At 40.0% G+C, this 12966-nt stretch overlaps 1 protein-coding gene across 2 annotated transcripts in view; it reads left to right on the top strand.

Annotated features, from left to right (window-relative positions):
* Window positions 1-12966, top strand: part of Fam120c (family with sequence similarity 120 member C) — a 131067-nt gene that overhangs the window by 47952 nt on the left and 70149 nt on the right. For both annotated transcript variants that reach the window (XM_048441606.3, XM_048441609.3), the window contains exon 4: window positions 4999-5127. In XM_048441606.3, coding sequence (XP_048297563.1) covers window positions 4999-5127 — 129 coding nt within the window. The remainder of the gene's footprint in view (window positions 1-4998; window positions 5128-12966) is intronic.

Raw genomic sequence — 12966 nt, 5'->3', positions numbered from 1 at the left:
TATGCAGGTACTTGGAATTGAACTCAAATCCTCTTGAAGAACAATATGTGCTATTCACTGCTGAGCCATCTCTTCCACCCCCAACAAAATGAATTTTATCAAAAGCCTTTTGAAAATGTATACTATTGACTCAATCATTACAGTGTAAAGAACTGTAATTATTAGACTTAAAGAAGTCTAAATGCGGTAACAAAACCTACATTTCTGCCTAGCATGAAATATTTTCCCTTTATATTAATTGATTTATTCATTCATTTTTTGTGTATTTATATATTTATTCTTCTCTCACATAATACATCCCAACCAGTGTTTTCCCCTCTCTTCACTCCTCTCAATATCCCTGAAACTTCCCTCTCCCCAGGATCTACTGCTCCTCTATTTCCCTTCAGAAAAGAACAGGCCTCCCAGGGAAGTCTTAAACCCTTCCATCAAGGCTGGAAGAGGCCACCCAGCAGGATGAAAAGGGTACCAAGAACAGGGAAAAGAGTCAGAGACATCCTCAACTCCCACTGTTAGAAGCCCCACAGAAACATCTAACAACCATAAAATATATGCAGAGCACTTAGCTCGGACCCATTCAGGGTCCATGATTGTTGTTGCAGTCTCTGATTCCCTGTGAGCCCAAGTTGGTTGACTCTGGGCCATGTTGTTGTGGTGTCCTCTACCTCTCTGGCTCATACAGTCCTTCCTCCCACTTTTCCACAGGGCATCCTGAGCTCCAACCTGTTTGGCTGTGGGTCTCTGCATCTGCTCCCATCAGTTGATGGCTGAAGCCTCACTGATGACAATTGGGCTAGGCACAGTCTATGAGTATAGCAGAATATCGTTAGGAATCATTTCATTGACTTTTTTGAATATCACAAAATGGGCAAAACAATAGATTATTCCATTTATTTACGACTGTTTAATGATTTAGATCAACTATCAAGATTTTGCCATGCATTCTGGATTTTCTTGTTATTGCCAATATGACAAGTTATTTCATTTGCACATTCTCTGTGTATGTCTCTAAAATGTTTGCACATTACCCTACATATATACATTATCACTTCTAGTGAAAGTAATTCTAATTTCTTGTAGCCCTCTTTTTATTTGGGAGAAAATTTTTACATTTATTTATTTGTGTGTGTGTGTGTGTGTGTGTGTGTGATTGTGTAGAAGTCAGAGGATAGTTTGCAAAAGTTGGTTCTCTTCTACCATGTGGGTTCTGAAGATCCAATGCAGGGCATTAGGACTGGCAGTAAGTGCCTTTACCTATTTACCACTAAGTCAGCTTGTTGGCCTGTTATTTTTATAGTTAATATATTTTACAACTTTCCTGAATCTTTCAAAAGGATCTTTTTAGGGTTACTTCAATTTAGGATATAAAGATCCTACATATATTACAGAATTATTTTTGTTCAAAGACTTTCTAAGTGTGAGTGTTTGTACAGTGTATGTGTATATATGGTATATGTGCACATGTGTGTGAGTGTGAACCCAGAGGCCAGAGGATGAGAGGAGGCATCATCCAGTGTAATTTTCACCTTGTTCTTTTAAGCTAGGCTCTCTCACTGAACCTGGAATTAGGTCGGTGGTCATTAAGCCCCAGCAGTGCTCTCATCTAACCCACCCCCAGCACAGGGCTACAGACCTGTGGGACCACACCCAGCTTTTTACGTGTATCTGAAGATTCGAACTCATGTCCCCATATTTGTGCTACAATAGCTCTTACCCGCTGAGTCATCTCCCTGGCCCCAAGAATTACTTTTTAATGCTTAAGAGCAGAGCACTAGTTGGTCTTGCAGAGGACCCATGTTCAGTTTCCAGTGCCCAGGATGCTTCCCAACTGTCTCTAACTCCAGTTCCAGGGGCCCTAATGCCCTCTACTGGCCTCTGTATGTGCAAGAAAAACATTAATACAAGGAAAATAAATACATCTAAAAATTTTATTAATTTATTGTAAAGTTTATTTTTATGATTTTACCTACGTGTGTGTGTGTGTGCGCGCACACACGCACACGCGCATGCAAGCATATGGGTAATTTACATGAACAGGTGCATGTCAGTACAGATTCCCACAGAGGCCAGAGGCCTTGACTCCCCTGAAGCTAGAGTAACAGGTGGTTGTGAGCTTCCTGACATGCTGGAGCTGGGAACTGAATTCCAGTCTTCTAGAAGAGCAGCAAGTGCTTGTAACTAGTAAGCCAACTCTCTAGTCCCTCATTATTAATTTTATCATTGACTGATACATGAGAACATAAATTTCTATGTATCAGTGGAGTGCTGAGTGATTTGTTTTAATAATTTCTGAATTCTTTGATAGTTTCATATGTAAATAATTTAGTCTCCCTTTCCTTTTTTTTTGGTTTTTTAAGACTCTGTGTAGTCTTGGTTATCCTGGAACTCGCTCTATAGAACAGGCTGGCCTCGAACTCACAGAGATCTACCTGCCTCTGCTTCCTGGGTACTAGGATTAAAGGTGTGTGCCACCACTACCTGGTGAATCTAGATATTTTTATCCCCTATTACCTTTCCTCATCTCTACTTTGTCTCCTAAAGGAATACTTTTTTCCTCAGACAAATCCCCCTCCTAATAACATGTATTTTTTGACCCATTGTGTTTAGTTCTAGTTACTTGCATGAGACTGGGTAGGTGTTTGTTTGTTTGTTTTTAAGATTTATTTTATTTTATATATGTACTTGCATATATGTCTATGTGCCATGTTCATGCCTGTGCCCAAAGAGTCCAGGAGAAGATGTTGGATCCTCTGGAACTAGAGTTCAAAACAATAGTGAGGCACCAAATGAATGCTTGGAATGGAACTCAGGTATTCTGCAAGAGAAGCAAATCCTCTTCCATGCTGTCTCCCCAACCCTGGATGGGGGTTTTCAGTGTCACATTGGCACTTATCAGTGGCTGCACCACTGAAAATCTGGTCTTTTCATACCGTACTATTCATCTTGCATGTTCTGTTGCTTTTTAAATTACCTTATTGTTATTGTCAGCCGAATGTTGCTGTTCTTTTCTTTCTCCTCAGGCCCTTGATTCATTCTATTGGTGAGATTTGCCACTGAGCTTTTCATTGGATGTACTAAATTTTTAATTTCCAGTAATTCAATTTGTGTTTTCTTTACTATTTCTGTACCTCTATTGAATTCCATTTCAGTAACTTGCATTGACTTCTTTACTTCATTCAACTGTTAGCCCTCCCCCATTTTGTAATTCAGTTGAAAGTTTTGTGTCTGTTTTGACTTATTTGAACATATTTGTAATTATTCTTTTGAATTCCTTGGAACTTTGTTGAAGTCCGTCTCATAGGGGGCATCACTGTGAACTTGGTAATTTCTAGAGGAGACATGTAACATTGTTTTTCCTGTCTCTGTGTTGGGGCTTGCAGGTATACAGTTAGGCTACTGCTTGAATTTTCTATTTAAAGTCACCTTTATTTTGGCATGCACATGTTTGCAGTGCTCAAAGGGAGATAGTTTTTTGATGGGTCTAGATATCATTTTCCTGTTATGCTACTGAGTGCTCAGAGCACCAGACTTGATCCCCAGTATTTCCCAAGAGTAGAATACTCTGGCAATAGCCACTGTCCAGGCATAGGCCCATTATGATACTGTACAGTTGAAGCAAAATACAACACCATCGCCACTTCAGTATCAGACATTTTGAGCAAAGGCACTGATAGCATGTGTGTGCCAATATGCTAATTATTGTGGATCTTGGGAGCAAGCTTAGTATGTCTAGTGGTTAGAATTGAATTGAGCAAAAGTAGAGAGGACTTGAATAGAAAGTGCATTTGCAAGGCACGGAAGTGGAGGACATGAGGCAGTTTTCACTAACAGACTGAAAGGTAAAGCTATCAAATCAGATAACAGCACAGTCCCAGTTCTCAGAAGGCTAAGACCCAGAGACGCCCTGCAAACTAGGTAAGCCTCTGTTATCTAGAAAAGGGAAGTGAAAAGGGAAGTTGTAAAGAGACAGAAAAAGACAAGAACAGAGCAGGACCAAGTCTGCTTGGTAAATTGACGTGTGATATTGAGTAGGGAGGAGTTGTCTAGAGTACTGCTTGAACTTGTATGAAGTTCCTCTGTAAACTCTGGCTCCCCATAGGTTTTCTGCTCGCTTAATACTGTGGCTCTAATTCCTATTCCCTTACAGCAGACTAGCAGTATTCTACTGGTTAGATTTCAGTATAGAGTCCTTGCAGATCTTCCTGAGTTTCCCCCAAGAGCGTACCTCAAGAGTGTGTCTTGGACAGCCTAGCCACCTACACAGCATGGCCTTTTTGAAATGGCATTTCTCTGCTGCTCCACTTATTTCCACTGAGAACAGTTTCCCCAATATCTCCTTTCATTATTCCTGTTGCTGTACACTAAAATGTCTGTTATGGAGTGGGCAAGATGGCTCAGTGGATAGACGTACTTGCACCAAGCCTAACAACCCGCGTTTAATCCCTGGGACTCATGGTGGAAGGAGTGAACTGATTCCTACAAGGATTTTCTAACCTCCACACATGGATTGTGGCAGAAGCACATGCAAACAAACAAACAAACAAATAAATGTAATAAAATAAGTTAAAATGTCTAGTACTGACACAACTCTGCAGAATGTCTAAGGTGTTCTGGGTCCTACCCAGCTCCTGTTGGGGATCCTTCTCACTGAGGACAGGGAGCCTCTTAAAGCCAGCCACTCCCTCTGGTCCTACTCTTAACCTTCCTGCGTTGTGACATTCCCTATTTTGTTATTTAAGCTAGAAATGGTGGGGCGTTGGCCATCTCTTTTGATAACTGTTGTCTAATTTTTTCTCTTTGATTTCTGGGAGACTCTGGTAGACCATGCCAGGGTGTCATTCATCTTTGGACTCTCTTAGTGATTAATCTCCAATTTTTTTTGTCACTGGAGGGACAGCTGTGGATGCTGGGAACCAAGCTCTTATATTTTAGGTTGTGAGCGTAGCCTTTAACGCTGTCTTTGCCTTTGGTGTCCCTTACTGATCTTGTCTTTTCTAGGTCCGAGCTCATCAGTTGGTTCTTCCACCTTGTGATGTCGTGATCAAGGCTGTTTCTGAGTATGTTAGCGCCATCAAAGACCCCTCAAACCTGGATGTGGTTGGGAAGGATGTTTTCAAACAGTCTCAGGTGAGTTGGCCTTTCCCTCCCCAAGAATCACCAGCTTTCTGTATTTTTAATTTAAAAACTCTATTTTGTGTACACACGTTTGCAGCTGTCTACATGCTGTGCCACAGGTGTGGCGGGCAGAGGACAGTTTGTGGGAATCGGTTCTCTCCTTCCATCATGTGGGCTGTAAGAATCCAACTCATATTGTCAGGCTTGGTGGCAAGTGGCTTTGCTTGCTGAGCCATCTCACTGGCCTTCACCAACATTTTTATACTCGCTGGCTACACTACCAAGTTCTCTGTTCTTTTCAGGGGTCCCCAGCTTCCCTCCTTGCTACTTGATTTCCCCCTGCTTACTGGCTAAAATTCTAAAATTTCCTTTAAAAATGTTCTGAGGTCTGGATAGAAATGTTCCTTTATTTTTTCCTACTGATAATAAATATACTACAAACATATTCTGAAAAATTAGAAAATAAACAAACTGCCTAAAATCTTATTCCCCGGAACCTGTTTACAACAGCTAATGCTCTTATGTGTCTTCTTTCGGTGTCATATGCTAGGGATCAAACCCAGGGCTTGGCACATGCTAAAGAAGCAGTCTACAATTACTAAGACACACCCTTAGCTAATTTTGATGTATACATGCTTTTAATTATGTTTTGCTTATTTATTGCATGTGTAAGCCACGGTGCCCATGTGGCTAGAGGACAGCTTTGAGTCATTGGCCCTCTTCTTCCACCATGTAGGTTCTGGGCATTGAACTCAGGTTTCCAGACTTGGTAGCAAGTGCCTTTACCCACTGAGCCATATCATTGTTCTTAATGCATATTTTAAAATAAAGGATGTCTTACTGGAGAATAAAGATAATGAGAAAAAGGACTATTTAAAATGAGTCTCCATAAAATAAGAATCCTGGCTAGTCTCTGTCACTATAGAATGCCTTCTAGATAATGTTATATGGATGGACTCATAAGGTATATTATAGCTTGAGAATATCTTTTGTCGTTCAATGTAATGTTTTTAAGATTCTTTCAACTTGGGCTAGAGAAATGGCTCAGTGGTTAAGAGCATGTACTGTTTGTGTAGAGGACCTGAGTTCACTTCTTGGCATCCGTGTTGGGGAGCTCACAACTGCTTATAAGTAACTCCAGGAATCCAACACTCTCTTCTGGCCCCTAGGGCTACTTCCATGTATGTGGCATACACACACTGTTGTATAACGCACACAAAAAGAAAAATTTTAAAGAAAAACAAGAATTTTCAAGTTGTTTGATATTGTATGTGTGTCAGTAATTCATTTTTATGGGTATATGAACAGTTCATTCATCCACGCATTCCTTAAAGAATATTTAGATTGGATATAAATTTGAGTGGTTATAAATAAAGCTGCTATGAACACTTGCATACAAGCTTTTGTATGAATGTAGTGTTTCATTTTCATAGTGTAAATATCTAGAATTGAGATTTCTAGAACATACGTTAAGTGTATGTTAAAATTTATGGCAATGCCAAACCATTTTTCACAGTAGTTCTCTCTTTTCTTACCAGTGCTTGGTCAATATTGTAGCTTAAATTTTCTGCATTTTTGTATGCATGTATGCATGCATGCATGCATGTATATGTGGGGAGTAGGCATGCTATAATGCTTATGTAGTGGTCAGAAGACAACCTGCAAGAGTCTGTTCTCTCCTTTACTATGTGGAATCTAACTCCTGTCGGGCATGGTGACAAGCCTTATCCTGCTAGTCCTGATTTATCTCTAATAGTATAGTGCCTTATCCAGCTAGGCAATAGGCTACTGCTCAGCTATACCCACAGTGCTCATCATAGTTTTAGTTTGTATTTATAAATGGCTCATAGAAACTTTTGTTTTTGTTTATGGACGAGGACTCACTATGTAGTCTGGCTGTCCCAAAACTGGCCATGTAGATCACGCTGTCCTTAGACTTGCACTGATCTCTCCGTATCTGCCTCCTGAGTGATAAAGTTTCAAGCATGCGCCATCATATACAATGAATATTTTTTTCTTGCACTTACTGTCCATTTGTCCTAGCATTTCTGTGTAGGTTCTAGGGATCAAACTGGGGTCCTCATGCTTACAAGGTAGTGACCTTATTGATTGAGCTATCTCTTCAACTTCTCTTTTAAAAAAGTCAAATAATTGTATATTTTACATTTATAGCTATAATTAATTTGTGTAAAATATTTGTCTTTTGTTTTTCATGTGATTATCGAGGTATCTGAATATAGTTTGTTGAAAGGCTAATTTTTCTCCCTTGAATTGCCTTTATGCTTTTATAAAAATAGTCAATTGACTATATGTGCATGAGTGTATTTTTGTGGGAGGGTTAAAGTATGTGTATATTGTTTTACCAGAAGTGCACCATCTTAATTACTATAGCTAAGCAGTGATTCTTCTAATTTCGATCTTATTTTGTCTTTGTAAACTCTTCTGCCTTTCCATATAAATTTTGGAAGAGTATTGTTTGTATCTACAAAAAAAAAAGAAATCTTGCTTGGATTTCAGTTGTAATTATGTTAAATGTACAAAAGAAATTAGTTCTTTTTTTTTGTTTATTTTTCAAGTACTACTGATTAAACCTAGGATGATATCCCGTGCCAGCTGCCTATCAGAGGTTATATTCCCAGACATTTCTTTTCAGCTTTCCTTTTTAGATAAGGTCTCACTATATTGCCTTGAATTAATTTTGTGCCTCAGCTAGGTCTTGAACTTGTGATATTCCTGTTTCTGTCTTCTAAGTAGCTAGGATTACAGGTCAGTTGTGTGAATACTTGAATCTTGTAGCATGATAAATCTATTTTATTTATGCCTTCCTTGACTTTTTTTAATTGATTTTTATTGAGCTCTGCATTTTTCTCTGCTCCCCTCCCTGCCTCTCCCCTTCACTTCAACCCTTTCCCAAGGTCTCCATGCTCCCAATTTACTCAGGAGATCTTGTCTTTTTCTATTTTCTACTTCCCATGTAGATTAGATCTATGAAAGTCTCTCTTAGGGTCCTCATTGTTGCCTAGGTTCTCTGAGATTGTGATTTGTATGGTGGTTTTCTTTGATTTATATATAACAGTCACTTATGAGTGAGTACATATGATATTTGTCTTTCTGGGTCTGGGTTACCTCACTCAAAATAATGTTTTCTAGCTCCATCCATTTGCCTGCAAAATTCAAGATGTCATTATTTTTTCTGCTGTGTAGTACTCCATTGTATAAATGTACCACATTTTCCTTATCCATTTTTCAGTTGAGGGCCATTTAGGTTGTTTCCAAGTTCTGGATATGACAAACAAAGCTGCTATGAACATAGTTGAGCACATGTCCTTGTGGCATGATTGAGCATCCTTTGAATATATACCCAAAATTGGTATTTCTGGGTCTTGAGGAAGGTTGTTTCCTAATTTTCTGACTTCAAACTCTATCACCATACTGACATCCAAAGGGGTTGTACCAGCTTGCATTCCCACCAGCAATGCAGAAGTGTTCCCTTTTCCCCACAACCTCTCCAGCATAAGTTGTCATCAGTGTTTTTGATCTTGGTCATTTTTACAGGTGTAAGATGGAATCTCAGAGTTGTTTTGATTTGCATTTCTCTAATGACTAAGGATGCTGAACATTTTCTTAAGTGTCTTTCAGCCATTTTAGATTCCTCTGTTGAGAGTTCTCTGTTTAGGTCTGTACTCCATTATTTTTATTGGATTATTTGTTCTTTTGATGACCAATTTCTTGAATTCTTTGTATATTTTGGAGATCAGACCTCTGTCTGATGTGGGGTTGGTGAAGATCTTTTCCCATTCTGTAGGCTGTCGTTTTGTCTTGCTGACCATGTCCTTTGCTTTACGGAAGCTTTTCAGTTTCAGGAGGTCCCATTTATTGATTGTTTCTCTCAGTGTCTGTGCTGCTGGGGTTGTATTTAGGAAGTGGTTCCCTGTGCCAATGCATTCAAGTGTACTTCCCACTCTCTCTTCTATAAGGTTCAGTGTGGCTGGCTTTATGTTGCTGTCTTTGATTCATTTGGACTTGAGTTTTGTGCATCTGGATAGGTATGGGTCTATTTTCATTCTTCTACATGTTGATATCCAGTTATGCCAGCACCACTTGTTAAATATGCTTTCTTTTTTCCATTTGATTTTTTTTTTTTTGCTTCTTTGTCAAAAATCAGGTGTTAGAAGATGTGTGGATTGATATCCGGGTCTTCGATTCAGTTCCATTGGTCCTACTGTCTGTTCTTATGCCAATACCAGACTCTTTTCAGTACTGTAGCTCTGTAGTAGAGTTTGAAGTCAGGGATGGTAATGCCTCCAGAAGTTCTTTTATTGTACAGGATTGTTTTGGCTATCCTGGGTTCTTTGCTTTTCCATATGAAGTTGAGTACCGTTCTTTTGAGGTCTGTGAAGAATTTTGCTGGGAGTTTGATGGGGATTGCATTGAATCTGTAGACTGCTTTCGGTAAGATTGCCTGTTGGGGACCCTTTTCCAACTACCTCAGTTATAGATGACCCTGGGTAGTGCCACAGAAATCAGGACACAAGGGATGCAGAGTAGGAGATACAACTGCATACTTTATTGCAAAGCCTGTGCTCCTTTATAATACTTATATCACAATTCAAACTAGGTTTCCATAATACTTGAAAATAATTACATAAACTAATAACTTTGTTTCAAATAATTTCAAGAGCATGTTGCCCTAGTTGATCTAAACAAAAAGTGTTATGGAAATAACTTTTGCTGTTATAGAATATGTAACAACACCTCATCAGAAGACAAACCACATCCTAATCAGAGCCTTTGAACTACAGTGAACATCTGTGTTCTCAAGGACTGACTGTTGGCAAGGCATTCTACTGATGGGAGAGGTTTGCCTCCTCCTGACTTGGTTTGCCAAGCCTGTCAGTGAGAATGCTACCTCAAGTCAGCCCTGCACCGAGTTTCTGTGCCGTTCAAAGCTAGCCCTCCACAATTGCCGACTTTTTTTTTTTTTTGAGGCACGGTTTCTCCGTGTAGCCCTGGGTATCCTGGAACTCACTCTGTAGACCAGACTGGTCTAGAACTCACAGAGATCCTCCTGCCTCTGCCTCCTGAGTGCTGGGATTAAATGTGATACCACCACTGCCTGCCTTTTCTTTGATTTTTTAAATCTGTTGAATATTTTATAGTTTTTAAACATATAAACCCTCTATTTAAAAAATTATTTTTATCCTTATGCTTTTCCTTTGTTTCTTTTGGTGCTAGACATTGACCTCGGGGCCTTGTACACGTTAGACAAATATTCTTTTTTAAATCTTTTAAAAAACAATCTTTTTTATTTTAGATACCAATCCCAGTTCTTCTTCCCTCCCCTCCTTCTACTGTCCCACACCTTCCCCCTACCTCACCCCCACCCACTCCTCAGAGAGTGTGAGGTCTCTCAAGGGGAGTCAACAAAGTCTGGCACATCACATTGAGGCAGGACCAAGGTCCTCCCTCCTGTATCTAGGCTGAGCAAGATATCTCTCCATAGGGACTGGGCTCCAAAAAGCCAGTTCATGCACTAGTGATAAATACTCGTTCCACTGCCAGTGGCCCCACACACTGCCCAAGCTACACACTGTCACCCACTAGTTCGGTCCTATGTTAATTCCCCAACTGTCAGTCTATAGTCAGTGAGCATATACTAGCTCGGGTCAGCTATTTCTGATGGGGACATCATGGTCTTGACCCCTTTGTTCATAATATCACCCCTCCCTCTCTATGACTGGGCTCCAGGAGCTTGGCCCAGTGCTTAGCTGTGGATCTCTGCATCTGCTTCCGTCAGTTACTGGATGAAGTTTCTATGGTGACAATTAAGGTAGTCATCAATCTGATTACAGGGGAAGGGCAGTTAAGGTACCCTCTCCACTGTTGCTTAGATTCTTTGCTGGGGTCATCCTAGTGGATTTCTGGAATTTTTCTAGTGCCAGGTTTCTTGCTAATCCTCCACTGGATCCCTCTATCAAGATATCTCTTTCCTTGCTCTCTTTGTCTGTTCTTCCCCCAACTCGACCTTTCCAATCCCTCATGTTCTCCCTCCCCACTCCACTCCCACAGTCTTCCCTCCTTCTATGCTTCCAATTTACTCAGGAGATTTTTAAACAAATATTCCATCACAGACAGAGCTGTACTCTTAGGCTCTGTACATGGTTTTTAGTATTCATACTTAAATAGTACATATTTCACTAATTGTAAAAACACTCTTTTGTTTATTTTTAGAAATATGATTGATTTTTGTGTGTTGAGTCTTGACTTGGAACTTTCTATGCTCACTTGTTAGTTCTACGAGTTTGTGGTGGTACACTTCCTGGGGTTTTTAGGGTAGGTGGTCATGTTTCTGAATGGAGATGGTTTTCTTTCTTTGTTTTCCAATTTGTGTGCCTCTCTCCCAAGCCTGAGTTATTATAGTGTTTAGGATTTCCAAACCTTACTCAATAGGAATGCCTAGACTAGAATACCTTTGGTCTTTAGAGAAATTATCATCATATTAAATATGATATGAGCTGTAGGTTTTGTAGGTATAGGTTTCAGAACATGCATGTGTTCTAGTTCTAGTCCTAGTTTTCTCAGATGAACCATTGTCAGCATCATTGTGTGTGCATAGTATGTATTTTGTGTGTATGTGCATGCTTACATTTGTGACAGTGCACTGGGATGTTCATATACATGCATGTGGAGACCAGAGGTCAATGCTAAGTATGTTCCCCATCACTCTGATTTATTTATTTTTTATTATATATGACTGTGAGTATACACATGTGTGCACATGTAAGTGTCCTTAGAGGACTGATGCATCGGATCCCCTGGATCTGGAGACATAGGAAGTTGTTGGTGCTATAACCTGAACTTTGGTCCTCTGAGTAGGTCCTATTTTTAAAAAAATATTTTTAAAATTATGCAACTGTGTGCATATGTGTGTATACACACACACAAGTGCAGGTGCCCTTGGAGACGACATTGGCACCTCGGCTCCACATGTCTGTGTTTTGATTGGTTGTGGTTTTCTGTAATGGTCTCCATCTGTTGCAAAGGGAAGTTTCCTTGATGAATGTTGAGGACTATACTTCTCTGTGGGTATATGAACAACTATTTAGAATGTAGTTAAGAATTACTCTGCTTTAGTAAAGTGGCAATTGTAGGTTCTCCTTCTAGATCCATAGCTTCTCTAGCCCTGAGTAGTTGGCTATGTTTCCAGTACCAGGCTGATTTCCCTCTTGTTGGAAAGTCCTCAAGTCCAATATAGAGATTTAGTTACTGACAAGGTATATATGCCACCATTGCTCCCTTAGAGTTATTGTGCCCTGCTGGTCGTGGTTATGGTTCATAGTAGTCAGAGCTGGGTAGAAATGCCAGTTGCTTCACTTCCTTGGCTGCTTGCATAGCACATTCTGGTACAATTCAAGCCAGTCCTCGAGGGAGGAGGCTTTCAGGTCACATCCAGCTTGGGTCCTCTGGGCCCTGTGTCTGATATGGCCCGGTGTCTTCAGGAATGGGGGTTTCCTTTCACCTTTGGTGGTCAAATCAAGATCATCAGCAAAAGCTACTAATGTTCTGGTGCTCTCTTGGACAACTCCGACCAGCAGCTCAAAAGAGGGCTTCTCATGTCTGCTATTGGAGTTTTTCTTAGATTGTCTATGGCTCTTGATGGAAGCATTGTCAGCTCAAAAGGGAAATTTTTTAAAAAAACTATACATGTATTTTATGTATACACACACACTTACATGTATTATAGACTGTTGTAGGTTGCTTTTTACTCTTTTGACTCTTTGGGGGCCGACCACCCAGGTCCCAAATAAATCACACAGAATCTTCTTCTTTCTTATGAATGTCTGGCCTTAG

This window comes from Myodes glareolus, chromosome X, assembly GCF_982192425.1.
Source record: "Myodes glareolus chromosome X, mMyoGla1.1, whole genome shotgun sequence".
Classification (NCBI taxonomy): domain Eukaryota; kingdom Metazoa; phylum Chordata; class Mammalia; order Rodentia; family Cricetidae; genus Myodes; species Myodes glareolus.
This window is presented reverse-complemented; position numbering and strand designations above follow the sequence as displayed.